The following is a 26,442-nucleotide window of genomic DNA, read 5'->3' as shown; positions in this document are numbered from 1 at the left end:
AAGCCCTCATGGATGCTATTCCCCTTGAAATAGCGGTTCAAGTCATATGAGCGTTCAGAAATCATCTCAAAGAGTGTATCGCCAATGATGGCCACCACCTTGAAGACCTAATTTTTCAAACACAGTGAAAAAAATCTATTTTGTACACCTTTTCTTGTGTCATAATCAAATTTATTTTATCTTGTAGCATTTTTGTAAAAATAAACATTTGAAATGTGGTACTTCTTTTTGGCTCACCCTGCATAATAACAGGCAACTATATGGAGTACCAGAACAGGCAGGAGAAAAAAAAGTTACAATAAATAAAGTACAAATATAAGTACTGTTTAGAATAATATAATGTAATAGTAAGCTACCAGGTGGCTCATTGTCTTACTGATCACTCTCCGGTCTGGCATGACCCTTGATCCAGCATGGCCTTTGAATTGAGTGGTAGAAGCAGGCAGCATGGCCTGTCTCAATTTGGCTTCCAAGAAGGGTGGACTTCTCCTCTTTTGTGCATGGAAAATGATAAACAGAGGCAAGGAGATCAAACTTATGCAAATCCTTTGGTTTCCCGTCACACGTCATGGGCCTATATGCTAGATGTTATTCTTTATTACATTATTCAAAACAAAAAGCAAGGAGTGGATGTATCATTACCAAGTAATTCTTTAAAACATGTCAAATTATAACAGACTGTAATATCAGAAAGTGTTCAAAATATTACAACATTTACATAAACGTAGCATTTTCCAAAAAGATCTGGTCTTGCCGATCCAGCTACTGGTCAAAGATATCCAAACCGACCAAGTCAAATATGCTAATATGTTATAACAAGTTTCTGTGCCTGTTGCCAGGCCAGTCATGCCAAACATAAGTTTTATAGACAGTCATTGACTAACCTTTGTATTTTGTCAAATCTTTTCAAATGCTTGAGTTTACTGGTTGATATTAACTCTTTCCGGGCGGATGTCGACTTTTGTCAAAATTCAGGGGTAGAGAACGGTAATCAGCTGTAAACTGCGACATTTTAGTTTGACTCTTTGCTAAAAGGAAAGTTAGTTTTGTTGATCTGACCTTGATTTCTTTCACGTGTATAAATAGCGAAGAGCAAACAACCTCTAAGATGGCATCAACATATGGTGAGAGACCAAAGCGAACACACAAAGCAAAATACTCCATGGACGGCATTTTGTGTATTTTCGCTGAATCGGACTCAGACTCGTTGGACTCCAATTTTGATGCAAGTGTTCTGGAGATGTGAGGTTCTAACATTAGCTGACTGGCCCCCAGGTGATCGCAGCACTGAACACAATCGTGCAGCTGACGTGCCTACAGCAATGTTCACCTGGTAGGACCGCCACTTGTAATGACAAGAGACACAAAACAGATGGCGTCGTGCTGCAACAACCAAGCAGCCGGCCCACCACATATTCCTGTTGGCCATCAAGTCACCCCCATTACTAGACGCTGCTGTCAGCAGCCACAGCACACAACAACAGACATTTATGTTGATTTATGTATGAAACCATTGCTTTGTGTGCTTTTCAGAAAACTGTGTTTTTTGGAAAATATATTCAGCCTTCAAAGAGTTAAGTAAAAACATTCTTTTAGCATTATTATATTAAATGTTAGGCAGGATTGTTTCAAATCCTGTACCAATCTGGAGTTCTCCCTGGTTTTGTTCACACATTTCCAAAGACTTTGAGGTGACATTAACTGGTGACTCCAGTGAGTTTGAACATGCAAAGGTCTGACATTCCGTCCAGGTTATTTCCCCACCTTGTGAACAGTGCTGACTTCATACGACGAGTCATCATTGAGAGCATGGGGGGGAGTCATAAGGTCGCTGGAAAGGGCAAAGGTCCTATTCTTTAGAGTTCTGGTGCTTCCTGTCTTGCTATATGGTTGAGAGACATGTATGCTATCCATTGACCTGAGATGAAGCCTGGACTCCTTCGGTACTGTGTGTCTTCAGAGAATCCTTGGGTACCGCTGGCCTGACTTTGTGTTGCTCATGGAGTCCCGAATGAGGCACATTACCTGCATTGTGAGGGGCTGTCAGTTATGGCACTGTGGCCATGTGGTGCAATTCCCTGAGGATGACTCTCATTGTTGAGGACCTGAACAGTTGGATCAGGCCAAGGGGACGCTCACATAACTCCTGGCTGCGGCAGATAGAAGGTCATTTCTGGAGGGTGGAACTAGACCGTGTGTCTGCCTGGGGGGTTTGCCAACCAGGATCCCAAGCTGTTTCGTTGTGTGGTGAGTGTGGCAACATACTGTACCAGTGCATGCTCCCCAACCTGACCTGACCTGAACAGTGCTGCTGTAATACAACGCCCCCCACCACCCCTTCTTGAATTGGATTAAGTAGGTTTATGTTTATTAACTTCTGGTGCCTCATCCAGTATTGTTTCCTGCCTTGCACCCAATGCTGCCAAAATAGGTTTATCTTCCCTGAAATGAATTAAGAATGTTTGAAAATACAGTATATTGATATATGTATGTATATATTTTTCAATAAATGTTTTAATGGGTAATTTTGTAAATATTGCTTGCCACACCATAGCAAAGCTTTTCACTCTATAGTGTCATATAATTGTTGTTCTTGTGGGACATATTACAATATTCTCAATCATGGTGTTGATCAATATTCACCTCAGGGAACTCTACTTTAACTGGCAGATTGTGATACTTGATTTATGGGAATAAACCCAGAAACCAGGATATAGGGGCTCCTTGAAAGTGCTTCTAAAGCTGTACAGGTGGGTCATTGTGTCCGAGACACTATAAAAGGACAAAGAGCCAGCTGGACAGTCAAGATACACTCCTATTCTGTGGCAAGGATGTGCAGTGATTTTAGTTTCCTTCTTATTATGTTGGGCAGAGAAGCCAGAATCAGAACATCTCAAACTCCAGGATTTGCCATTCTGTCCAAGGATACACGTGTCACATTTCTCTTTCCTGTTAATCCCTCTGTATGTGACTCCAATGACAGCCTTGCTTCCAGTCCATTGCACCTCCCAGTAAAAGCATGACCTAAAAAGACCCTGTGTGCAGAGGACTTGGGACCACCAGTCAAATCTCTCTGGGTGGTCTGGATATGGCTGAGAAGTGTGCACCAGAGTCATCCTTCTGTTCCCTTCTGAAAGGTAGAGGAATTTGTTTGCTGTGTTTGGGTCCAAGGAAAGCGAGCAGGAGCCTGATCAAGAAGAACAGAAAAGAAAATTTTCTATTGAGTAAAAACTGTAATGTGTCAGTAAACAGGGAACAATTGGGGGTGTTCTCAGAATAAAAATCGGGAGTGGTCTCCCCTAGACTTTCTCGTATACTCAGATATGGGGATGGATATTTGAGGAGTAAACTGCAAGATAATGATTATCTCCCTATTAAAAAAAAAATCTGGGAAGGCATGGAAGGAGACGATATGTGGTCTTCTTGGAAGACAATTTGACGTCCCGCGAGACAAGGCAGTGAGATAAAAGGACAGCTGCTGTACAGGCTTTTAAATGGTCGATGTGCAGCGCAACAAGCAGAACACGCAGCTCGGTAGCAGCTAGCAGACAGCCAGCAGCTGATCAGAGCGCATTTCCTCAGTGTGTGTTCACCCACCCAATTGAAAACACGTTAGGCAGTGATGCAAAGTGGCTGGAGCGTAGCGCACCCCTGTGGCCTTTGGGGATATTGGGTGGGGGTAGGTGAGCGAAGCAAGTATTTTTATATTTTGTACACTAAAGAGCCATGGACAACAAATCAAATCAAATATGGGGATGGATATTTGAGGAGTAAACTGCAAGACAATGATTATATTTGTATATTATGTACAGGAGGAGTATAGGGACCTAATCAATGACTTTGTTAAATGGTGCGACTCAAACCACCTACACCTGAACACCAGCAAAACCAAAGAGCTGGTGGTGGATTTTAGGAGGCCCAGACCCCTCATAGACCCAGTGATCATCAAAGGTGATTGTGTGCAGATGGTGCAGACCTATAAATATCTGGGAGTGCAGCTGGATGATAAATTAGACTGGACTGCCAATACTGATGCTTTGTGCAAGAAAGGACAGAGCCGGTTATACTACCTTAGAAGGCTGGCGTCCTTCAACATCTGCAATAAGATGCTGCAGATGTTCTATCAGACAGTTGTGGCGAGCACCCTCTTCTACGCAGTGGTGTGCTGGGGAGGCAGCATTAAGAGGAAAGACGCCTCACGTCTGGACAAACTGGTGAGGAAGGCAAGCTCTATTGTTGGCATGGAGCTGGACAGTTTAAAATCTGTGGCAGAGCGACGGGCGCTCAGCAGGCTCCTATCAATTATGGAGAATCCACTGCATCCAATTAATAGTATCATCTCCAGACAGAAGAGCAGCTTCAGCGACAGACTGCTGTCAATGTCCTGCTCCACTGACAGATTGAGGAGATCGTTCCTCCCCCAAACTATGCGACTCTTTAATTCCATCCAGGGGGGTAAGCGTTAACATTTAACATTATACATAGTTATTGTCTGTTTTTCACCTGCATTATTATCATTCTTTAATTTAATATTATTTATTGTATCAATATGCTGCTGCTGAAGAATGTGAATTTCCCATTGGGATTAATAAAGTATCTATCTATCTATCTATCTATCTATCTATCTATCTATCTATCTATCTATCTATCTATCTATCTATCTATCTATCTATCTATCTATCTATCTATCTATTAAAATAACCATTCAACAACAAATCAAATCAAATTAATAATATATTGAACAATTATTATAAAAGTAAAGCTGAATAAATCAGACTCTACAGCTGCATGAATAAAAGGTAAAATACCACTTCTGGTTAACGGAAATAGCCCAAAAGTTGAACGAAATCTATGTTTTGTACCTAATACTTGTATGCAAAATTTGGTTGACCGAAGTGAAATCGTACTCAGTTTATCGTGTTTACATACACACAGACATAATTCCAAAAACGGTATTTTTGGAATCAGGGAGGTCTAAAATGTCGAGATTCATCAAAATCTCGAAAAGGAATTTTTGGATGATTCCGATACTTTCCCTATACTTCGTATACAAGAAAGTCAGGGAGGTCTAAAATGTCTAGATTCATCAAAATCTCGACATTGAATTTTTGAACGATTCCAATACTTTCCCTATACTTTGTATACGAGAAAGTAAAAACACAACTAAGAGGAATGGGAGGTGTTAGAGAGGAGGGTTGTTCTAGTAATGGGATGGGAGGAAGAATATCCACCCTACTAGATGCAGTGCCTATAAAAAGCACAGAAAAAATTGTGCACCCCTTAACATCCCGGGAGAATATTACAGGTATATGTCTCTTCCCAGGAGTCTCCTTTTCTCTGATCTGCACTGATGGTTCTACCTAATAGATACCCAGGATTCCCTGCCAATGCCCAGGATATTCAGGCATCTTGCAGAGTTACAGGTATGGCACTGTCAAAGCAACTCATATAACAACAAGGGCATCTCTGCATTGAAGGCCAGTGGGGCACAGCCCCGACAGATGTGCTGCAACATAAATCATAAGCTTCCTTGATTCATTTCAATTTTCCTAAAGTGTTTATAACAAGCATCATCTTTATCTTCTCAAGCAATTTTTTTCCAATATTACTTTTTGTAGCTTGTGAAATGTTCTTTGTGCCAGGTGCTGCCAATCTGTTTCTGGCTGGGATTAAGCCCACCAGGGTGAGGCCTTTTCTAGGCAGGCAAATTCTGGTCTCATTCTGGCCTTGACTCCATTTCACAATTAGTTAGATAAGTTAATGTTCACGTTAGAGAAGACTACACGCATAAAGGAAATGTACCTCCATTAGAATATTCCTGCCACAAACACCACTGCAGCACACTTCCCAGTGCAGACGTCTTTTGAACTGGCCGGATCTTTAATGGCATTGTCGCGTGCAGTTCTGCTATGTCAATGCATTACCAAGATATATGATGGAAAATGATAATAAAATGAAATTGAGACTTACATTCTAAAAACTGTTCTCTGGTTTGTGGAAATGTCTGAGGCAAGAAGGAAGCTACAATAAAATAAAAAAGAGAAAAGTATAATTTTAGTACTAGATTATTCATTTGAAGTTGTGTCATATTGTTTCGGTCAGGGGTCTGCAGAATCGGTCCTGGAGGGCTATAGTTACTGCAGGTTTTTGATCCAACCCAGTTTCTTAATGAGAAGCTAATTATTGTTGAATCGCTTATCGCTCACTTTATGCTTCATTTTAGATGTCTCACTTGTTAAGATTCCCCATCCTTAATGGCTTCTTTTAGTATTAAAGAGCTGCATTTGCTGTTTTTTAATTGCTTGTGTGGTGGACAAACCAGTGCGGGCCCCACTCAATTACATGGCCAGGAGGCCTTGATAATAGAAGGTCAGTGAGGGATTGACATGATCTCCATTCCACAGCAGGAAATTCCATTGGCTACATCTGGGTAGGCATCCTAACAGCCACTGAGAGACACTTAGGATGGACTTGGGAACAGGGATGGAAAGCACAATGGAAGACTGTCTGCTATGGGCAGAGCATCCACCTGTGCATGGAATGATAGCATCCTGTCTAGCATTATGGATGCCTGCAAGGCATCATGGGAGTTGTGGTCCTATGGGCCTGCCCTGTCAGGTTGTATGGGGATTCCCAGGGGGAGCTCTAGGATAGTGATGATACAAGAACCATTGTGGTCCTGTCTGTGCTTCCTGGAGGCAGTAGATCAATTACTGCCGGGTGTGGAGTTAATAGAGAGTCCACCACTCAGTTCAGGGGGTCAGAATCGGGAAAGCAGATGGACAACACTCTCCTGGGTGGAGTGGAGGAGATTGGAGAGAATAAAGGACTGAAGACAGTTCTGCGCTATACTATCGGGAACCCTTCATAGATGTGTGAGGAATAAACTTGTATCAGGTACACTTGGGTGGTTAAATAAAACAACTGGGTTTGAAGCCAGGACTGTGTCTGTGGTAGTGGTGTCTTAGGTTTGAGGTGTTGGTACATCCCCTGGTGGCCACATTTATCATTAGCAATAAAATACAAATGACAAAGGAGCCAGCAGTTCTCCATCAAACTTGTTTCCATTTATACCAGTGTGTATTCATTCCGAACTATCAGGATTAATAAAATATCTGGAAGTAAACTGAAGAGAAAAAAGTGAAGGACTGAGGATTACTAATCTATTTCAGGCAACAAATCATTTCAATGATATCCTTGGAAATTAAATAATTTCGGATGTGAGCATCAGTAGGCTTTGCGGCCTAGGAACCAGGTTACCCGAACTATTCTATAACATTTCAGCAATTATTTACCGCTCTGTTGCTGACTTTCTGATCATAACATAACTCATTACGATAGTAATTGACGAGAAGAATTCATAATTAATTGCAGAATTCCGGTATTTGAGGGTTCCTGTGGATGCCTCTTGCACGATTTGGCTGAAAAACTAATCAGCACATCGCCATCTCATAACAGGCGTAAATTTCAGGTTTGGTATTTTACCGTTCAGCCATTTTAGCTCTGGACCGTCCTCAAGAAACCGTGACACACAGACAGGCAGACACACATCCATCATTGAGATATCAATGTTTTCGGTACCAGGGGACCCTAGAAAACAACAGATTGAAATTTTTAACGAATCTAAAGCTTTTGCTTCTCCCCCACATATGATAGGTTATGGCGGGGAAGGGCAGAAATCGAGAAAATGTACAATGCAGGAATGAAAACACTAGCAAGCCATAATATTAAATATGACTGGTTCTCGGCAAGGATTGGTTTCTAATTATGTGACTGGGTTGGAACAAAAACCTACAGTCACGACAGCCCTCCAGGACTGACTTTGCAGACCCCTTGTTTAGATAACTGCTTTATACCCGACATAGGATTTTGTTCTCTTCCATGCTGGGAGATCTTTTCAATTCGCTCTTTCACATTATGGATGGCATTTTTCATGCTCATTGAAAAGAAGTCTGTATAGGCAATGAAGTGGAGTGGGTCTTTCTCTTCAGGCTGCATTTGGTAAACCGAATATGCCTGCATTAAAAAAATCAAGAGTTAAACAGCTCAGAGGAAGAAATAAAATAGTCAAAATGGAGTCCCCTTCAAATATGTCCTCCCACCCTCACCTGGAGGAAGTGGATGTGGTCATCTGTCTCGGAAAGCTTAGTCAGCTCAGCATCTCTCCTCTTCAGTTCCTCTATCTCCTTTTCCAGTTGTTTCATGGCTTCTTCAGCTCTCCTCAGTTCTCGCTTCTCTAGATCGCTGATGTACTCCATGACTTTCCTGTGGACTTCATCAATGGAGCAGAGCAAGGCATGGAAGGCATCCTTACATTCCTTCATATCTCTCTCTGCTGACTTCTGATTGAGAAATACAGTTACTATTCAGTATGACATTCTCAAAGGTACCTTTTCCATAAGACAACCATCTTCAAGACAAAGTGAAAAGAAAGGGCATGTCCTCAAATGGCCAAGTAGAAAACAAAAACTGAATTTCATTGAAAACCTGTACTGTGGTGGCAACAGGTAATCCTGTCCACCTGAAAGAGGTTGAGCTGTTCTACTAAAAAAAGAGGCAAAAACTGCCATGCTTACATTGTAGATCGGAGTATCCAGCTCTGGTCCTGGTGGTCTGCAGTGGCTTCAGGTTTTCATTCTAACCATTTTCTTAATTAGTGAGTCGTTTTTGCTGCTAGTTAACTTGTTTCGCCTTCATTTTAATTGACATGACTCAGACCCCTTAGTTGTTTCTTTTTCCTTAATGAGCAACCAAACAATAATGAGACACAAAACAAGCCACCACATGACCAGCTAACCTGAAAATAAAGAAAGGTGAAGGTCTCAGCTGTGTTGGTCTGCTTAGGTCACCAAAACATCTTGACGATGGTCATAAAAAAAACCCAGAAAATTAACAATCTGCTGTGGCAGAATGAGAGCAGCAACAAGTCCTAATCTTAATACATAATTCGCCAGTCTCCTCACTCACTCACTCACTCACTCACTCACTCACTCACTCACTCACTCACTCACTCACTCACTCACTCACTCACTCACTCACTCACTCACTCACTCACGTCCGAAGCCGAATGCGCAGTCGCCTTCTGCGCAGCTGCCCGAAAAACCTTACGAGACCGACATTGCGGCAGGAGGCGGATTTACGGCCGCGAAAATTCAAAGAGAAAGACGACTACGGCTGCGAAAATTCAAAGAGAAAGGCGACTTCGACTGACATCCAACCCCAACATCGCGGGAGGAGGCGGATTTACGGCCGCAAAAATTCAAAGAGAAAGGTGACTTCGATTAAAGCTCTAGAGGCCTGAAAGGTGATTTCGACTATAGCTCGAGGCCTAATTACGCATTCATTCAATACACCTATATCAGGTTTGTGGTGCTTATACTTATTACTATTGCACTCGTGCGCGTTTCATCTTACGTTGTCGAAACGGGCTCTTTGTCTAGTACTCAATAACGGCTTTAATTAACAGCAAGAATTGGCTTCCCATTAAGAAAATGGTTGGAGTGAAATTGGCTGGAGTCTGACGTTCCAATTTACCTGGTCATCTGTTGCCTCGTGTCACATCTCATTTTTTGTTTGGCTGCCATTTAATGAATTCAGGAGACTGAATCCTTAAAAACAGGGCTATTAAAATGAAGGGAAAAGGAGTTAATTAGCAGTGAAAACTGCTCACTGATTAAGAAATGGGTTAGAATGAAAACCTGCAGCCACTGCAGCCCACCAGGACCGGAGTTGGACACCCCTGTTGTAGGTATTTATTCAGAACTCATTGTTGTGATCATATAGATCTAGTCATGATCCTTCTGGCACTAATAAAGTACTTGTGAGCAGCAGAGGTGCAGGCAGAATTACTAGCAAATTACTAGTCAGAAGCAAGTCAGGGCAATAAACAAAGTAGACATTAATGTCCATCAACTTGTTCTACCAAAAATTAACTGAAGGTCCATAGTTTACATGGGATTTTTTTTATTTTTGAAATAACAGGCAGTGGTGTCTGGGCATTTCAAAAATGTTCTTCACTGAAAAACAAGGCGACAGTTGCCTGTGAAAGACTGTATGTCACCCAAGTTTAACGTAATAAAACCTTGACTCTTGAATTCTGGGGTCAGGGAATGTGAAGGAGAGTTGAGTGTTGAAGCTGAAAATGGCCTTTAGCAATCAGACCAAAGGAAAATGTACTGCTTGGTCGTAAAATGGTTGAGTCGTACAAAAGTGTTCTTCTTCTGTAAATTATGAGTCACAGATGCAATACTCTACTCTTACATTTTCTCTCTAGATTACAGAGAAGGAGTTGGGATTAATTCCTTAGATACCCTCTGAATTACATCTTCTCCCATAAAATGACAATGTGATTTTCCAAGTTTTCACAAAACATAAATTTTGAAATCAACGATCAAGGATAGATAAGGCCGGGTTTAGGGTAGTGCGAGTGAAGCCACCGTACTGGTGTTGGTTTTTAATTTTTTAACATGTATTAAAAAGTTGACTCTCATGCTCTTTTATCTAATAAAAACATCCTCAACAAACTACACTTCCTGGACACCACTGACACAGCTTTGCACTGAGAGCTCAGTTATTCGGTTGACTCCATAATTTGGGGTTAGAGAGATTGGATTCACTGCACTGCAATTCCAAACACTTTTATCATTCCAACAGTACAAATTACCTTTCTTTCTCAGAATGGTACCAGTGTTGTTTCTAACCATGCAGACTGTAAGGACATACTGAATAAGTTAGTTACTTGTCTATTATCCAGCAGCCATACCACATGCACTTCAGAAGAGGTCATCCACCTGAAGCTAAGCATGTTTGGGCCCGACCAGTACTTGGATGGGAGACCATCTAGGAAAGCTTGGGTTACTGCTGGAAGAGGTGTTGGTAACCAGCAGGGGGTGCCTATCTTGTGGTCTGAATGTGGATCCCAATGCCCAAGTGCGGTGAAAGAGACACCATGCTGTAAAAATGGCACTGGCCTTTGGATGAGACATAAAACTGAGGACCTGAACCTCTGTGGTCATAAAAGATCCCTGGGCATCCTTTCTAAAGAGTACGGTGTACCCTTCTTGGCAAGATGTACCCTTCTTCAGGCAAGATATACAGGCCTGAGTTGCCTCGAAAACTTGCATATTGTAATCTTTTTAGTTAGTCAATAAAAGGTGTCATTTTGCTTTACTTCTCATTACCAGCAAAAAAAAAATCTATGGCTATCCACTAAATGGCAGCACTATAGCTGGTAAGTGACATGCATTAGTAAAGATCATTGAGAGAGATGGGTCCAGAAGCAGACGTCTGTAGCCCCACGATTCAGTAGCTTCTGCTCGACAGCCAATTGGATTGCAGGTTTTTATTACTTGGTTTGCTTGACTTGAGTCAGATAACCCTCCCTATACACTAATCTTAACTATAGTGTAACAAGGTGTTATCACTGATGTATAATATAAAGCAACAATCTCCTCAACGGAGTGGAGCTCTGGAGTCTATTGTGCTCAGAAGCTGGCTGCGTCTATCGCGTATGGTGGCCGAGAAGGACAAATCAAATTAACATTTCAGAAATAGTGACAGTATGTTGAGATATCTTGACAGGCTAAATGTGATACAAGTTAACTTGTAGCTCACGTTTAAGTTGCATATTTGAGATGATCATTGCTTCCCCAAACCAAATACCAATTCCAATTGTTTCATTTATCAAATTGCAGTCAACAGAATTACAAATAAGTACAGCAGAACTCAGATTGCCCAGCATAATGGAGAGTTAGGAGAGTTTAGATTGTAATCAAAAATAGAGCAGTCAGTCAGCTTCATACCTAGTTAGATCTGAGCGGGGGTCTGCTGGAGCCTAACCCAGCTAGCATAGGACACAAGGCAGGAACAAACCCTGGACAGGGCGCCAGTCCATCACAGCCCAAATACACACACCAGGGCCAATTTAGTGTCGCCAATTCAACTAACCTGTGAGAGGAAACTGAATCACCTGGAGGAAACCCACACGGACGCGGGGAGAATATGCAAACTCCACATAGGGAGGACCTGCTAAGCGAACCCTGGCCTCCTTACTGAGAGGTAGCAGTGCTACCACTGGGCCACAGTGCCATCCTTTCAGCACATCTGACCTGATAAAAGCTTTATGTGCTTTCATGTCATCCATTTCACGTTTTTTAAGATCTATTTACAATGCACTATTAAAACAATGCATTATTTGACTAGAAGTTTGTAATGGTGTTTCAACACAATTCTCACCTTAATGAGGCGTTTAGAACATTCCATCGCCTCCAGCTCCTTCTGTCTTTCCACGGTCTCCTTCTTGATTTCTAGTAGTGATTCGTCAAGCAGCTTCTATATGATAAAGCATTGTTCATTTCTCATTAACACACTTAACGTCAAATTCAAATTGCACTATGCACAATTGAGACTAAAGAACAGCACAGAAATACATTCAATTTCGGTAAAATGTTAAGCTTTATTTATTTATTTTTTTAAATAAACCATTCATTATCATATAAAACTGAAAGAACAATATCATTGTAAAGCATTGTAAAGTGCTTTCTCCACTAGTTTCTTATTAATTAATAGCTGAAGCACCCACTGTTGCCCAGGTACATTTATAGAATAGGCTAAGAAAATAAATCAGAGCTTTATGAGTTTTTTAAATAGTGACCCTGTTGTTATTGCTAGCAGTCCCGTCCATCATCCACACTGCTTCTCTATCAACGTCTCTGCTCTCGTGAGTTGAGAATTTGTTCTTTTTGGGTCAAGTTGGATTCCAGACTTGCGGTAACTCCTTGCTGGGTTGTAGCAATGAATGCTGTCATGTCTAACTCATACATTTAGTTCAAGTTGGGCAGTTCCTAGCGCTTAAATTATGACAAAGCAGGAGTTTAAAAAACCTGTCGATTCTCCTTTGTGTTGTTCTGCACATCCACTCTCGATGAAGCCTCACCCAGCATTCCCCCCTGCAAAAGCACACAATACTCCTTTGTATATTACAGTAGACAGGAGCAGCACACAGCGTTGTCTGGGTACGTAATGTTGAGCTCTGGTCATTTTGTCTGCACATTTGGCTTCAGTCTGTTTAGATGTTTCACTTGATCTGAGCCAGCAGGTGGCACTGGTGTGTAAACTGTTGGCCACAGGGGAAAAAAAAAAACACTGGGACCCTCAGTGTCAAAAATTTGGGTTCTTCCTTTGATAATATCACAAGAGCAAACTAGATTTATTAAAGGCAGACACTTAGCTTCCAATCTCCGACACCTGTTCAATTTAATATATTCACCCACAAAGTCCAACACCCCGGAGATATTATTATCATTGGATGTAGAAAATGCATCTGATATGGTTGAATGGAACTACCTTTTCACCACATTGGAAAAATTTTGGTTCTGGCCCTAACATATGTGCATGGATCAAACTACTGTATGCCAGTCCAGAAGTTTCAGTTTGTATTAACAATATTATTTCAGACTACTAGAATGTGGTACTAGACAAGAATGCCCCTTCTCACCACTGCTTTTTGCAATTGCCATAGAGCCATTGGCATTTCACTGTCAAAATGCTTATGAGAATAAGGGGATTATCAGAGAAGGACTTGAAGAGAAAATTTCACTACATGCAGATGATATGGTTTTATATACATCAGATCCACAAAATACTGTGCCTGCAGTCCTAACAGCACTAACAGAATTTCAAAAGATTTCCAGTCTCAGAATTAATTTGAATAAAAGTGTGCTCTTTCCAGTGAACTCTCCAGCACACAATATTAGATTGGACACCTTCCCTTTTATCATCGCAGATCAGTTTAAATACCTAGGGGTAAACATCACAAGTAAACATAAAGCTCCATATCAATAAAAATTTGCTGTCTGCGTGGAAAAACTTAAGCAAGACTTGTATAGATGGTCCACCCTTCATCTCGCTTTAGCTAGAAGAATTAACGTTGTTAAGATGAATATCCTTCCTAAGCTTCTTTTTCTATTTCAAAGCATTCCAATATACATCAACAAATCCTTAAATCGTTTTTTTAAGAAGTTGGATTCAATCATAACCTCAATTATTTGGAATTCAAAACATTCAAAGGGCAACCCTGCAAAGAACTAAGGTAGAAGGTGCCATGGGTCTACCTAACTTTCAGTTTTCTTACTGGGTGGCAAATATACAAGCTATAAAAACCCTGGACATTGACACAAATGGATGAACATACACAGGCCTGGTCCGAAATTTAAATAAATTCCTGCAGCACTTCTTTGTATTCCTTGCTTTGTACTCCAGTAAATACAAGTTATCACCAATATACTAATAACCCCATTGTCCTTCACTCACTCAGAATATTTGTTCTTTTTTTTTTTGTTCTTTATTTTGCCTTATACGATTTCTCGTATTAGGAATTTGTTAGTTTTCGCATACCCCTTGGGGTCAGAGCGCATTATGGATACGAATATGGAATCAATGTAGGAAGTACTTTAAGATAGAGAAGCTTTTATCAGTGGCACCTCTGCACAATAACCACCTTTTTCCTCTGTCTCAAACAAATGCAGTTTTTAAAGTCTGGAAAACATTCGGAATTAAATCACTTAGATATCTGTACACAGACAACGCCTTCGCATCCTATGAACAATTACACTCGAAATTTAACCTTCCAGCAACAAATTTCTTTCACTACCTTCAAATTAGAAACTTTTGTTAAGCAAAACCTGCCCACCTTTCCTCACCTCTCACCTTCTTCTACTCAGGAAAAAATATTGATCAGTCTTGAGGACCCAGGCAGCACTTCTGTAACATATAAAAACATTTTAAAGTCCCTCCCTTTCAAAGATCCCAGAGTACATTGGGAAATGGATCTCTCACTCAACATTTCCGAAAAAGAATGGAAGGCAGCAATGCACTAAATTCATTCAAGCTCCACATGTGGAAAGTATACAATTATTCAACTTAAAATAATCTATCGGGCACATCTCTCTTGTTTAAAATTGTCCAAAATGTTTCCAGGGCAAGAGCCAACCTGCGAACGTTGCAATCGAGCTCCAGCCTCACTGGGTCTCAATGTTTTGTGTGTGCACCAAATTAACATCATTCTGGACCAAAATCTTTAAATGCCTTTCAGACAGCCTTGGTGTTACACTCCCTTCTAACCCATTTACAGCTGTGTTTGGTGGACTCACAGATGGGCTTAAAGTGGAAAAGGACAAACAAACTGTAATGGCCTTTACTTCACTATTGGCATGCAGACTTATGTTGCTCAACTGGAAGAATCCTAACTCACCTATTCTAAGTCAGTGGGTAACCAATGTTATATACTATTTGAAATTGGAAAAAAATCAAATACTCACTTAGAGGATCTATGCACAACTTTTTTAAAACCTGGCAGGATCTAATTAATAACATTTTAGAATAAACATTTAAATTAAGGAAGCAGACTCTCTTCCCTTTTTTATTCTGTTTATTTACTTACTTATCTTTTCTAGTATTAAAGTTTCACTCTGTTGGCCTATCCTTCTTTCTCATCGGTGGAGGTTGCCTTGACTTGAACCTAGTTTTATAAAATTTGACTTGCTTGTATGGAATGTTGTTTGATTTTAATAAATTCAATAAAATTTTATAAAAAGAAAAAAAAATATGGGTTCCAAAGTAGTCGGTCTTGTCTGTATGGTCATTGAGAGAAACTATGCAAAATTTGGTCCAGATCAATCAAAGGTGTAGAATTGTATAAAATTCCTACAGACAGACAGCCTGTTTTATAGAAACAGATGAGAATTCTAAATCTGATAGAGAAATAAACCTTGAAACAGATTATTGTGTTTTTTTTCTGCTGCAGAGTAGTAAAGAGCTGGAACCCATCCTGGCAGCACCGGGCACAGTATAGGTACCAGTCCTGGATGTTGTGCCAGTCCATTATAGTGCACACTTGCACACAGCAGTCCAAATGCCAGTCATTCTAGTCACAGATGCTTGGACTGAACAATCAGATCAAATTATTATTTTGTCACGGTTTTTCACTAGCACAGAACAAAGATCTTGAAATGCTCCTGTGCACTGTTAGCTATCTCAAGTACATTTCAAGGTATCTTGCAGTTACATCCGTGAACATTTTGTGGGCACATCAAAAATGCAAGTCAAGAAACCTCAAAATGACGTGCTGTAAAACTGCCTGTGTGTTCAGTGGAACTATCTATTTGGAAATCTCTTGTAATGCATCTGAGACATCTGAAAATGACATGTAGCTATTTTAAGATGTATTGGTGATATCATAAACACATGTGAGATCTGTCGCAATGGCCTTGATGTTATTTTAAAAGATAAGTTTGGTATTTTTCAAGTCAAAGTTATTTCTTCACAAACACGCTATATATATATATATATATTGTGAATTTCCCCTTGGGATTAATAAAGTATCTATCTATCTATCTATCTATCTATCTATCTATCTATCTATCTATCTATCTATCTATCTATCTATCTATCTATCTATCTATCTATCTATCTATCTATCTATCTATCTATCTATCTATCTATCTATCTATATGTATTTGCCATGCAAAATCATGTTCTAATGTTAAGCGTTTTCGAAAAGTGTAATAAAATATCTTGCCCACGCTGGTCCTTTACAGTAGAGGCCAATGGGGCATGGGACACCTATAATAATAGCCCATTATAATTTACTAGCTGTGTAAGCCCGGGAAACTATTGAAATCGTCAGAAAAAAATTGAAATGCAGAGTCATCGGTTTCGTTTTGTGGACATGCTTGCCCCCCTTGTCTATCAGCGGCTAAGCGAGTTTCTCTCTCATTTGTCTTTCCTCGGTGGTTTCACTTTGGTGATGGAGTCGCTTTCTTTCAGCTTCATGCTGTAGCCTCAGACTTCTTTCTTCTTCCGACTTGTTAACTTGGGGCTGCCTTGCTGGCTCTTTGAGATTCATGCTGTAGCCTTGCACTTCTGGGCTGGACAGACAGACACACACACTTCCACGCATAGTTATTTATATATAAGATTATCATTATAGTTTTATTATTGAGATATCTAAAAATGTATTTTAGATATCTGAAATTTGTATCAATAGGAAGATTTCTTCCTTTTAAAATTTCATGATATATTAAAATATTTGCGCTTCCTGGGTCCTCCCTGCATGGAGTTTGCATGTTCTCCCCGTGTCTGCGTGGGTTTCCTCCCACAGTCCAAAGACATGCAGGTGAGGTGCATTGGTGATTCTAAATTGTCCCTAGTGTGTGCTTGGTGTGTGTGTGCCCTGCGGTGGGCTGGCGCCCTGCCCGGGGTTTGTTTCCTGCCTTGTGCCCTGTGCTGGCTGGTATTGGCTCCAGCAGACCCCCGTGACCCTGTAGTTAGGATATAGCTGGTTGGATAATGGATGTGTCAGAAGGGGACCTTGTTTTTCGATTTCCTGGATAATCCAGTTACTGATTGTGTCAGGGTTGTCTGTGTGGGTATTTGCTGTCTTGCAAAGGAGTCACCGCTTTGAAGTCTGGCTGGTTGAGATTACAAACAAAACCAAGTTGTGATAAAAGAACTGCTGCTTCCTTGGAGGATGCATTAAATTAACATGTTTGACAATATTGGTTTCTAATCAGCAGATCTGTACTCATTAATGGTTGGTAACAATACATTTTGTTAACTTGTGTTTTCATTAATTGTTAAGCCCAGGAAATGTAGATGTGCCATTGATTAAACTGATTGTCCAGGATTGACAACAGCAGGGACTTAAGGAGATTTAAACTCCTGGGCAACAGAAGGCAGAGGGGACAGTCCACTGAGAACGCTGCCAAGACACTCGGGCAGAGCACAGGGGCTCGTAGGCAGACAAGGGTACCTGGCTGGCACGACATGAGGCACAAGGACGGCAACACTTCTAGGGAGGAAGAGACAGCTCCACAAGGAGACGCCGGATGTGGGTTCAGCGAGAGAGGGAATCCGCATGAAAGGACCAAGCAAAGCTGACAGACGAGAAATGAGGCGTGCCTAGGTCCCAGCAACTCAAGGAGTCTAGAGTGGAAGAAAAAGGAACAACGAAGAGACGCTGACAGGGAGTCAACAATTTGACACAACTTCTGTAGGGGAACGAGTGTCCAGGGAACAGAGTGCATCCATGGACAGTTGAACGATTAAGTGTTAGGGTAACACAGTGCACAAACTGGACTCTGCACCACTAAAGGTTGTATCCTCCAATTCTTGCTTTTAACGGACTTTAGAGTGTGGACTGTGTGTTTTCCTTTTAAAAAAAGGAAATTCGTTCCTGATATGTTTAGATTTTGTTAGGTTCGTTTATCTTTTTAATGTATTTTTATTGTCTTGTGTAATAGAACTTACTGTTGCTTTTTTCTGAAATTACTGTTGTGTCTTTCATTGTGTGTTTACTCGCCGCCCAGTTTAAAGAAACCTGTGTGCTATTATTGGTAAATTTCAGGAGTTACCAGTCTCTTAATAAAACTGGGTGGCGTAGTCAGATATTTTAATGGTGTCTAAATTAGATTACCTGTAAGTGTGACCAGACACCTGTTACATAATGATGGATGGTTATTTATTACAGTGCATGCATTTCAAATGTTCAATTCTTTTGTAATGTTCTGTAAAGAAAAACAGTTATTTACTGTACAATTTACAGCTTCAAAAAGTTATACCGTAGATCTAAAAATATTGTCACCTTATTGCTTTGCACCCTCCCCCACCACAACCTATCGTCTATGGGGGAGAAATGCAAGCTTTAGATTTGTCAAAATTTCGATCTCTGGTTTTTGATATAGTGGGTTGGATAATGGATGGATGGATGGATGGATGGATGGATGGATGGATGGATGGATGGATGGATGGATTAGAATATTTTTCAAGTCAAAGTTATTTCTTCACAAGCATGATATAGATGCATAATAGTAACCTAAAAACGTACTTACTTTTGATATAAGAAAACATTCCTTCCATGTGACAACAAAAGGGATCTGGAATCAATCGTTTCATTGTTCTTGTAGTAAGGGTATGTTTTCTATTCACTTGTATGAATTCTCACATAAATATAGAAGTAAATCAAAACAAAAAGCCGCCATGTGACATGAAAAGTTTACTGTGATTTGATCTTTCGAGAGGAAACCTCACCCCCTCAGGTTACTGTGGAAGAAGATGAGCACTGAGTGAGCGCGCACAGCTAGCCTTCTTTAAAAAGACAGAATCTCATAATATTGGTGTTTTTTTGTTCTAAAAATGACATATATAAGCTATTTTACAATGTGTGTGTAATTGCAATACTTGGACCAATACTCAAAAACTGTATCAGATGTTTTCAGGAGTGTTTTAAAGCTTTTATTTTCCAGTGGTGCCCCATACCCCACTAGCCTCTATTGTAAAGCGTCAGTGTGGGCAAATATTCTTAAAAAATTATAGAAAATGCTTAACTTTAGCACACAGTTTTGTGTGTCAAATGCACTGTGAGGGATTGCTGGCCATACAGTCCGGCCAATACCCCCAGGCCGCCAGATGGAGCCCTCCCTGCAACATGGAGGTGCCTCGAATTCCAGCAGGGCCTCATGGACCTTGGAGTTTTAATGCACAGCCCTGCTGGATACCATGGGGGCCACCAGGAGTTGCTGCAGGGAGGCCCAGGGATTTATGCTTTCCGTATAGCCCGGAAGTATTTCCAAGTCATGGGAATGGAAGAAATGATATACATCCGGGAAGAAGAAAAGGAGAAGTTTTTACCTGACCTGGAAGTGATAGAAAGTGGATAGTACTGGCGAGCTTTGTTGGGCTGAATGGCCTGTTCTCATCTAGAGTGTTCTAATGTTCTAAAGTCACATGGACTGAGGGACAGAACCACTTCCGGGTCAAGGACTATAAAAGGATTGTGAAATCCCAGACGTTGAGCTGAGCTGGGTGGAAGGGTGGCAACACGTCTGGGAGTGGAGGATTGATTATTGTATTGATTTATATGAGTGTTGTGGAGAGGAGGGTACTTTGTGCACATTATTATTATAATAAATTCAATATTTGGACTTTTATCTGGTGTCTGACGTCTGGTCTGAGGGTTCAAGGGATCGACGGTGCCTCTATTTATCACAGCACATATACCATGCTTGTGAAGAAATGACTGACTTGAAAACCTTCATACTGATTCAAATTTCAGATATCTAAAATGAATTTCATGAAATCTTAAAATGGGTTATACCTTCATTTCTGATATTGTATAATGTATTTCAAGATATCAAGGTATCTCAAATACGTTTTCAGATATCTTAAAAAAAAAAAAGCTATTAAGTTACTTCAAGACAGGGGCGTATGGTCAGGGGAGGTGGGCGAGGCTCATCATGAAAAGTGAAAAAACGAATAACAATATCATAAAATAAATGTGTCCACTGGTCTGTACTATAAATTTGTTTTCTGTATGATTCCAATAATTTGGATCATTTTATAGTCAAAATCGCTGAATTTGCGCATTTCATGTTCAAATACAGGGAGAGAAACGTGAGTTGCGGTAGCAAGATGAGCCGGGCCTCACCTCGGACTGCGCTCTCCTGACACACTGGGTTGATGCCTGCAGTTTTCGTGTGCCTGTCGCTGTCTCTCTGGATGTCGCTAATATAAGGTTTATTATACACCCTGACTTTCCACAGTCTGGCTAATATCTTTAATGAATGTGTGTGACATATTTAGTCTTGCTGATCGGACATAAAACCGCAGTGAGAAGGCACGTGGCGAGGCAGAGAGTACCGTGCCGCCCTGAAGAGGGCGCATGTGAGCCCAACAGGTGCTCGTTGCTGCTGTTCTTCTACTCAGAGGTTCCAGTACGTTAGCAACATCAGAAAGTCAAGTGCACTGCAGCGGGCCATTTATTTTTATTTTTTCTTCCAACTGACTGCCAAAATGGAAAATTAAGATTTTTAAAACTAAAGGAACATAAGAAAGCGAGGGAGATATTCGAGGAGAAGGATAGGCGCAAATAAAGGTAAGACCATAAACGGTTTTCAATTTTATTAAACAAATGGGATCAGACTAAGAAAAAAACAATCCAATATTTAAAAACTAAATTTTGACCTTAAATAAAATATTCTTTTGCTTTTCTTGCTATCCTTTTGTTGAACAGTCTGTATTAAAATTGATTAAAACATCAGAATTAAAAGCAACTAAATATTTCAATTAAGGTCAAAATCGATCAATTTTTTTGTATGCCACTCTATACTTTCATTTTTAGTGAATGAGTTTGAATTGTGGAATCGCAACAGCAAATTTAGAACACATGGAGGGTGAGGAGCAAATGCGCTCTCTCCGCTCTCTCTCGCCGCTATAAACATAACATTCTTTCTTAGTTAAATATGTACCGTTTGTGTGGAAAGAATGCTGGTGAGATATGAAACATGACCAGTAGTGTGCATGCCGCCAAACTGAATAGTAAATAGGCTACTCTTTTGGGTTCATATATTTGTAAATCTGACTCTGAAGGAGTCAGGGCCTCACCAGCCATGAACCTCACCGCACGTCACTGCTTCAAGATATCAGAATATCTGTAATTGTGTTGTAGATATCTCAAAATGATACGTCAAAAACATTTCCAGATATCTCAAATCAGATTCTTATTCAAGCTGAGATCTTCCAAATGAATTTCAAGATATCTATAAAGAGACAGAGCATGTCCCCTTTAGCCATCAGTCTAGTCGCTTTTCTCTGGAGAAGGACCCCCAATGAATGACAGGCGGTGAAGGAGCTGAAGTACTGGTGTGAGGATCAACTTGGAGTTAGGAGAGACTGCATGCAGCAGATCAGGAAGGGTTGCAGGAGCCACATCTTAGGAAGAAGAGGAGGGTGAGTTGGCCACAGGTACAAACGCGGGTGATAGAGTGCAACCTACCATCACCATGAGTGTGTGTGGACAGGAGTGACAGGGCAACAAGTGTTGTGCCCTGTCTTGATGTTTGGGTATTTGTTGTTCAGGGGATGTGCCCCGGGACCCTTAAACAGTTGGGACATTTTCTTAGTTGCAATTTATGGTTCAGTGATTTACCTGTTCTATTGAAAGTGAACCAGTTTAAGTAAATGGACCTTGAACTGTTCTTCCTGGAAGGCGTTGCTGTGTTGTTCTTATCTTGGCACTCGTTACAATATGAAATTTATTGTGTACTGGACTATTGGACTCAAAGTATATCGTATCATGCTCACACCCATGTTTATTCTGCCAACAAATTTAGTCCCATGATGGAGTTGACATGACAGGACATCAAAACAGTCAAAGAAATTCCTCAGCAGTGTAGAATCTGCTAAATCCATACCTAAAGTGACACAAGTATATATTCAGTGTAACTCAGGCAAGTTATAATCAATCCTGAAGAAGGAGCCTGAGTTGCCTCAAAAGCATGCATTTTGTAAACTTTTTAGTTAACCAATGAGAGGTGTCATTTTGCTTGACTTCTCATTACAGTAGATGATGACAAATTCTGAGCAGAAACCAAACGCAGCAGAGGAACAGATAATGTAACTGACCTTAACAGGCAGCGGAATCTGACCGAGTCAAACCTGTTTGAAACTGTGGGCAGCCTCCTCCTGCACCACAAAACTCCGTTCAAATCAAGCGGTAAGAAAACGTACTGTAGCGTCTTACCTGTTGCTCACTCCGCTCCAGCTCTAGCTCAACTGTAACGTGATTTTTATGGTCAGTCGCAGCGCACAAATAACAGATGCACACGCGATCCGTCCTGCAGAACACTTCCACGCATTTCTGGTGTTTAGCGCACAGCTTCTGGCGCAGATCTCCCACTGGGTTCACCAACTCGTGATGTTGCCAAGCTCCCCCCTCGAAGTGAAGCTGGACGTGAGTCTCACAGAATGAAGCTAGGCAGGTCAGGCAGGACTTGGCCGCTTTGGATTTCTGACCAGTGCAGAAATCGCAGTCCACATTTCCAGTCCGAGAGAGGCTAGGTGTGGTCCCCGGTAGCTCCTCCATCATTTTTTTTTTTTTATTTGTAAGGGAGGATTTGAAGAGTGAAGAAGGTTGTTTTGGGTTGCCGGCAAAAAAAAAAACGCTCCAGTGATCCCAGTCCGATCCCAGTGACCAATAATTTGCAGAAGAGAGAGAGACAGGGGGGGAAAGTAGCTTGGAGATCCCCAGACGTTCAGAACAAGCAGACGCTTGCAAATGCTATTTTATACCGAGTGATCTCACTGGCGAAACCGAGAGAGGGAGAGAGAGAGAGAGAGAGAGAGAGAGAGAGAGAGAGAGAGAGAGAGAGAGAGAGAGAGAGAGCGCTCTTAAGGAAATGAAGGTCTTTGTGGCTTCTGCACCTTTGCCAGCGTGCTGTGTGATTGGGAGGGCGCGGCTGACGGGGGTCTCGTGACAGGCAGTAGGTACGAACGCTAATTTAAAATTGCTCTCTTAACCTGTGCTGACACATTTAAAACCTGCTAGAAATACTGTATTATACTGTGTGGTTATTAAAATTAGTTATTGATAAACAGGGCTTTCAGAAAGTATTCAGATCGCTTCACTTGTTTTTCACATTTTGCCCTGGTGAAGCCTTGTATTAAAATCATTTAAATTATTTTTTCCTCCATATCGTGCAACACCCAATGCCCCAATGACAAAATGAAAACAAGATTCAAAAATGTTTTGCTAATTATATATATACTAGTCATTTAGCCCGTTACAATAACGGGCGCTAGAACAGTAATGCATAAACATTAGTAGGAACAGTCTATATAAAATGGCAAGGGACTTTGACCTCATTCTTTTTGTTGGTCGTATTTTTCTTTCTTTCAGCCTTTCTTTTGTTGATGTTTACTTGCTGAGCTGACCGTTCTTCGTGGGCTGCCGCCGTGTATTGTGTGTCTTTAATTTTCTGTGACAGTAATACCGTCTTGTACGTCCGCTGGCTTGTACGTCCGTAATATACCTTTAATTTTCTCTGGCGGTAATACAGGCGTGCGTGTCGGTAATATGCCTTTAATCTCCTCTGACAGTAATACTGGCTTGTATGTGGCTGTAATATGCGTCACTGTATTGTGTACCTTTAATTTCCTCTCGCAGTAATACTGGTTTGTATTTCCGTAAAACGCCTCTAACTTTCTCTGACAGTAATATCGCGCATCGCACAGTGCCCCGCGCATGCGCACTTCACCAGAAGACACAAACACACGGACACCTGGACGCACAAAAGGATTTTATTAAAGAGTATATATATATATATACACTTACCATCATTCATATATACCATACCATATACATATATGTACCATATCATCAATATCTCTCTCTATATAAAATCCAACGTCTGTTTCTCTGTCTGTATGTCTGTCCACTTTTGACGAAAGAACTACTTAACGGATTTAGATCTGTTTTTTTTTTTTTTTTTTTTTTTTTCTATAATTTGCTTGATTTTGCGACTTCTCTCATCGCGCTAACAATCATAGTTCGCTTGCAGGAGTGATATATTCGCGCTAATCCGAGACATAGGCAATTTGAGAATTTATGACATTATACCTAAGTATGCTGTGCTTCTGCGACATTCTTTTGAGTTAATAAAGTTAATAAAGCCATTGAGTTAATAAAGCTATTGTATAATCATGACTTGCATGTCTTTTTACATACAGACGTGAACCTACTTTTGCCCACCTCGTATATATACAGTAAAGATAATAGCGTCTCCACAATCCTTCAAGTCTCAGTGTGAACCTGCTGTCATCTGTGAAGAGAACGGGGCACCAATGGCTGAGTTGCCAATTGTGGTATTCTCTGGTGAATGCCAATCAAGCTGCAGGGTGATAGGCTGTGTGCACAGGTCCCACTAGGGGATGCCAACCTCATGGAGGTCATTTTGTAGAGTACTGGCAGTGTTGCTCCTGTTCCTCCTTGCACAAAAGAGCAGATAGCAGTCCTGCTGCATTGTTGATGCCCTTCTATTGCCCTGTCCAGCTCTCCTCGTTTAACAGCCCATCTCCTGATATCTCCTTCATTCTCTTGAGACTGTGCTGGCAGACAAAACAAACCTTGCGACAGCAAATATTGATGTGCCATCCTGGAGGAACTGGAATACCTGTGCAACCTGAATGGGCTGCAGGTAAAGCCTCATGCTACCAGTAGTGACAGGGACATAGCAAAACACAAAAGAATCAGTCTGGAGGATAAGGAGATAGCAACTGTTGTCACTTTCATCTGCACCAAAGCAGGTGAAACTGATTCAGAATCGCTTCTGCTTCCTAACTGGATAAATTGATATTCCTGAAATTTCATTGAAGTTGTGTTTTGCTGGCGTAAGTGTTCCATTTTTGGAGCGGTGTACAGTATATCTATAGATAGATAGATAGATAGATAGATAGATAGATAGATAGATAGATAGATAGATAGATAGATAGATAGATATCTCACACATGTTGACTTGACAATTTGTTCAACTGTCAGTAAGCCGTCCTCAGTCCCATGGGTGACATCACTGTACTCTTTGCTTCAGTTGTTCACACCTTTGATTTAACTGGTTAAAATAGTTGTCAGGGATGGAGAAACATTATGGAGTGCAGCAATGGCCTTTCTGCTACCTCTGCTGCAGAATGTTGCCTATCACTGGACCAGCAGTGAGCAGTTCTGCTGGTAGAACAGCCTGCATGAGTTACTGGGGGATGAGCATCTGTGCCTGCAGCCTGGTGCAGGTCTTCAGGGGGCTTCTGACCTGTGCTCTTTGAGCCAACTATATGCTGCCCATTTGTACTTGAAGGCCCCTACTGCACCTGTCTAATGCTGTACTAGGAGCCCACAATAATGTGAAGTTCTACACTTGGAGTTTCCCCAGCTGGACATACTGTACTCTATATGTTAGAGGTTATGGTATGCTGTTTTTATTTAGGTATCGAACAGCAAAACTCTAACTGCTATTTGCATTTTTTTGTTGTCTTTATCAAAATAAAACCGGCAGACTTAGAGGCATGTCTGAATCTGACTGTGTGATCCACCCATTTTACTATTTCACACAATCATACTGTAGCTAAGTCTCTCGCCAGCACTTGACTTATGCAATTCAAAACGCTAAGCTCTCCCCACCTCAAACTAATGTGAGGTGATTTGATGCAAGTACAGATGTGCACCAGATAGAGCTGCTGGCTCAGGGTTACCACCACCCCACCCATTTACCGTCTACACCTGCTTCCTGTTGCTTCATGTGGGTTTTTATCTAAGGACTGACTTCATGCTGTAAACGTTATATTAGAAGGACTGGTGACATCTGACTTGGGACTTCACACTTTACATTGCAAGTCCCTAAGGATATGCAGTGTACTGTTGTCTTCCTCTCTCCCTCTTCTCCTACTGTATGATACGTTACACTCCTAACAAGGAACCAGACCGGCCACTTTCTGTTATTTTCACTAAGGCTTCCTATTGCGCACTCTCAATTTGCCCTATTTGATGTAACTTTGCTAAGTAGTGGTCTTCAAAGAAACATCAGTGTAAGGATATGAAAGGTGGGAAGTTTCGACTCTTTG

At 41.0% G+C, this 26,442-nt stretch overlaps 1 protein-coding gene across 1 annotated transcript; it reads right to left on the bottom strand.

Moving 5' to 3' along the window:
- Positions 1-1,376: 1,376 nt before the first annotated feature.
- LOC114662330 (tripartite motif-containing protein 16-like) lies at positions 1,377-23,075 on the bottom strand. The gene is made up of 6 exons (XM_028815726.2): positions 22,577-23,075; positions 12,235-12,330; positions 8,109-8,342; positions 7,857-8,016; positions 5,971-6,021; positions 1,377-3,187 (listed from the first exon to the last, which is right to left on the bottom strand). The coding sequence occupies exons 1-6, from the start codon at positions 22,919-22,921 to the stop codon at positions 2,655-2,657; spliced, it is 1,419 nt and encodes a 472-aa protein (XP_028671559.2). The 5' UTR covers positions 22,922-23,075; the 3' UTR covers positions 1,377-2,654.
- Positions 23,076-26,442: the final 3,367 nt, after the last annotated feature.

Source organism: Erpetoichthys calabaricus, chromosome 12 (assembly GCF_900747795.2).
Source record: "Erpetoichthys calabaricus chromosome 12, fErpCal1.3, whole genome shotgun sequence".
In the NCBI taxonomy this organism is placed as follows: domain Eukaryota; kingdom Metazoa; phylum Chordata; class Cladistia; order Polypteriformes; family Polypteridae; genus Erpetoichthys; species Erpetoichthys calabaricus.
Note: the sequence above shows the minus strand (reverse complement) of the source record. Positions and strands in the feature narration are given on the sequence as shown.

What these genes read in the sequence shown, in the direction of transcription:
- LOC114662330 (XM_028815726.2), bottom strand. Translation starts at nt 22,921, where the DNA reads ATGATGGAGGAGCTACCGGGGACCACACCTAGCCTCTCTCGGACTGGA. An exon ending in TGGAGCGGAGTGAGCAACAG is followed by an intron (nt 12,331 to 22,576) that starts GTAAGACGCTAC and finishes TTTATCATATAG; the next exon opens with AAGCTGCTTGACGAATCACT. An exon ending in AGAACAAAATCCTATGTCGG is followed by an intron (nt 6,022 to 7,856) that starts GTATAAAGCAGT and finishes ATTTTATTGTAG; the next exon opens with CTTCCTTCTTGCCTCAGACA.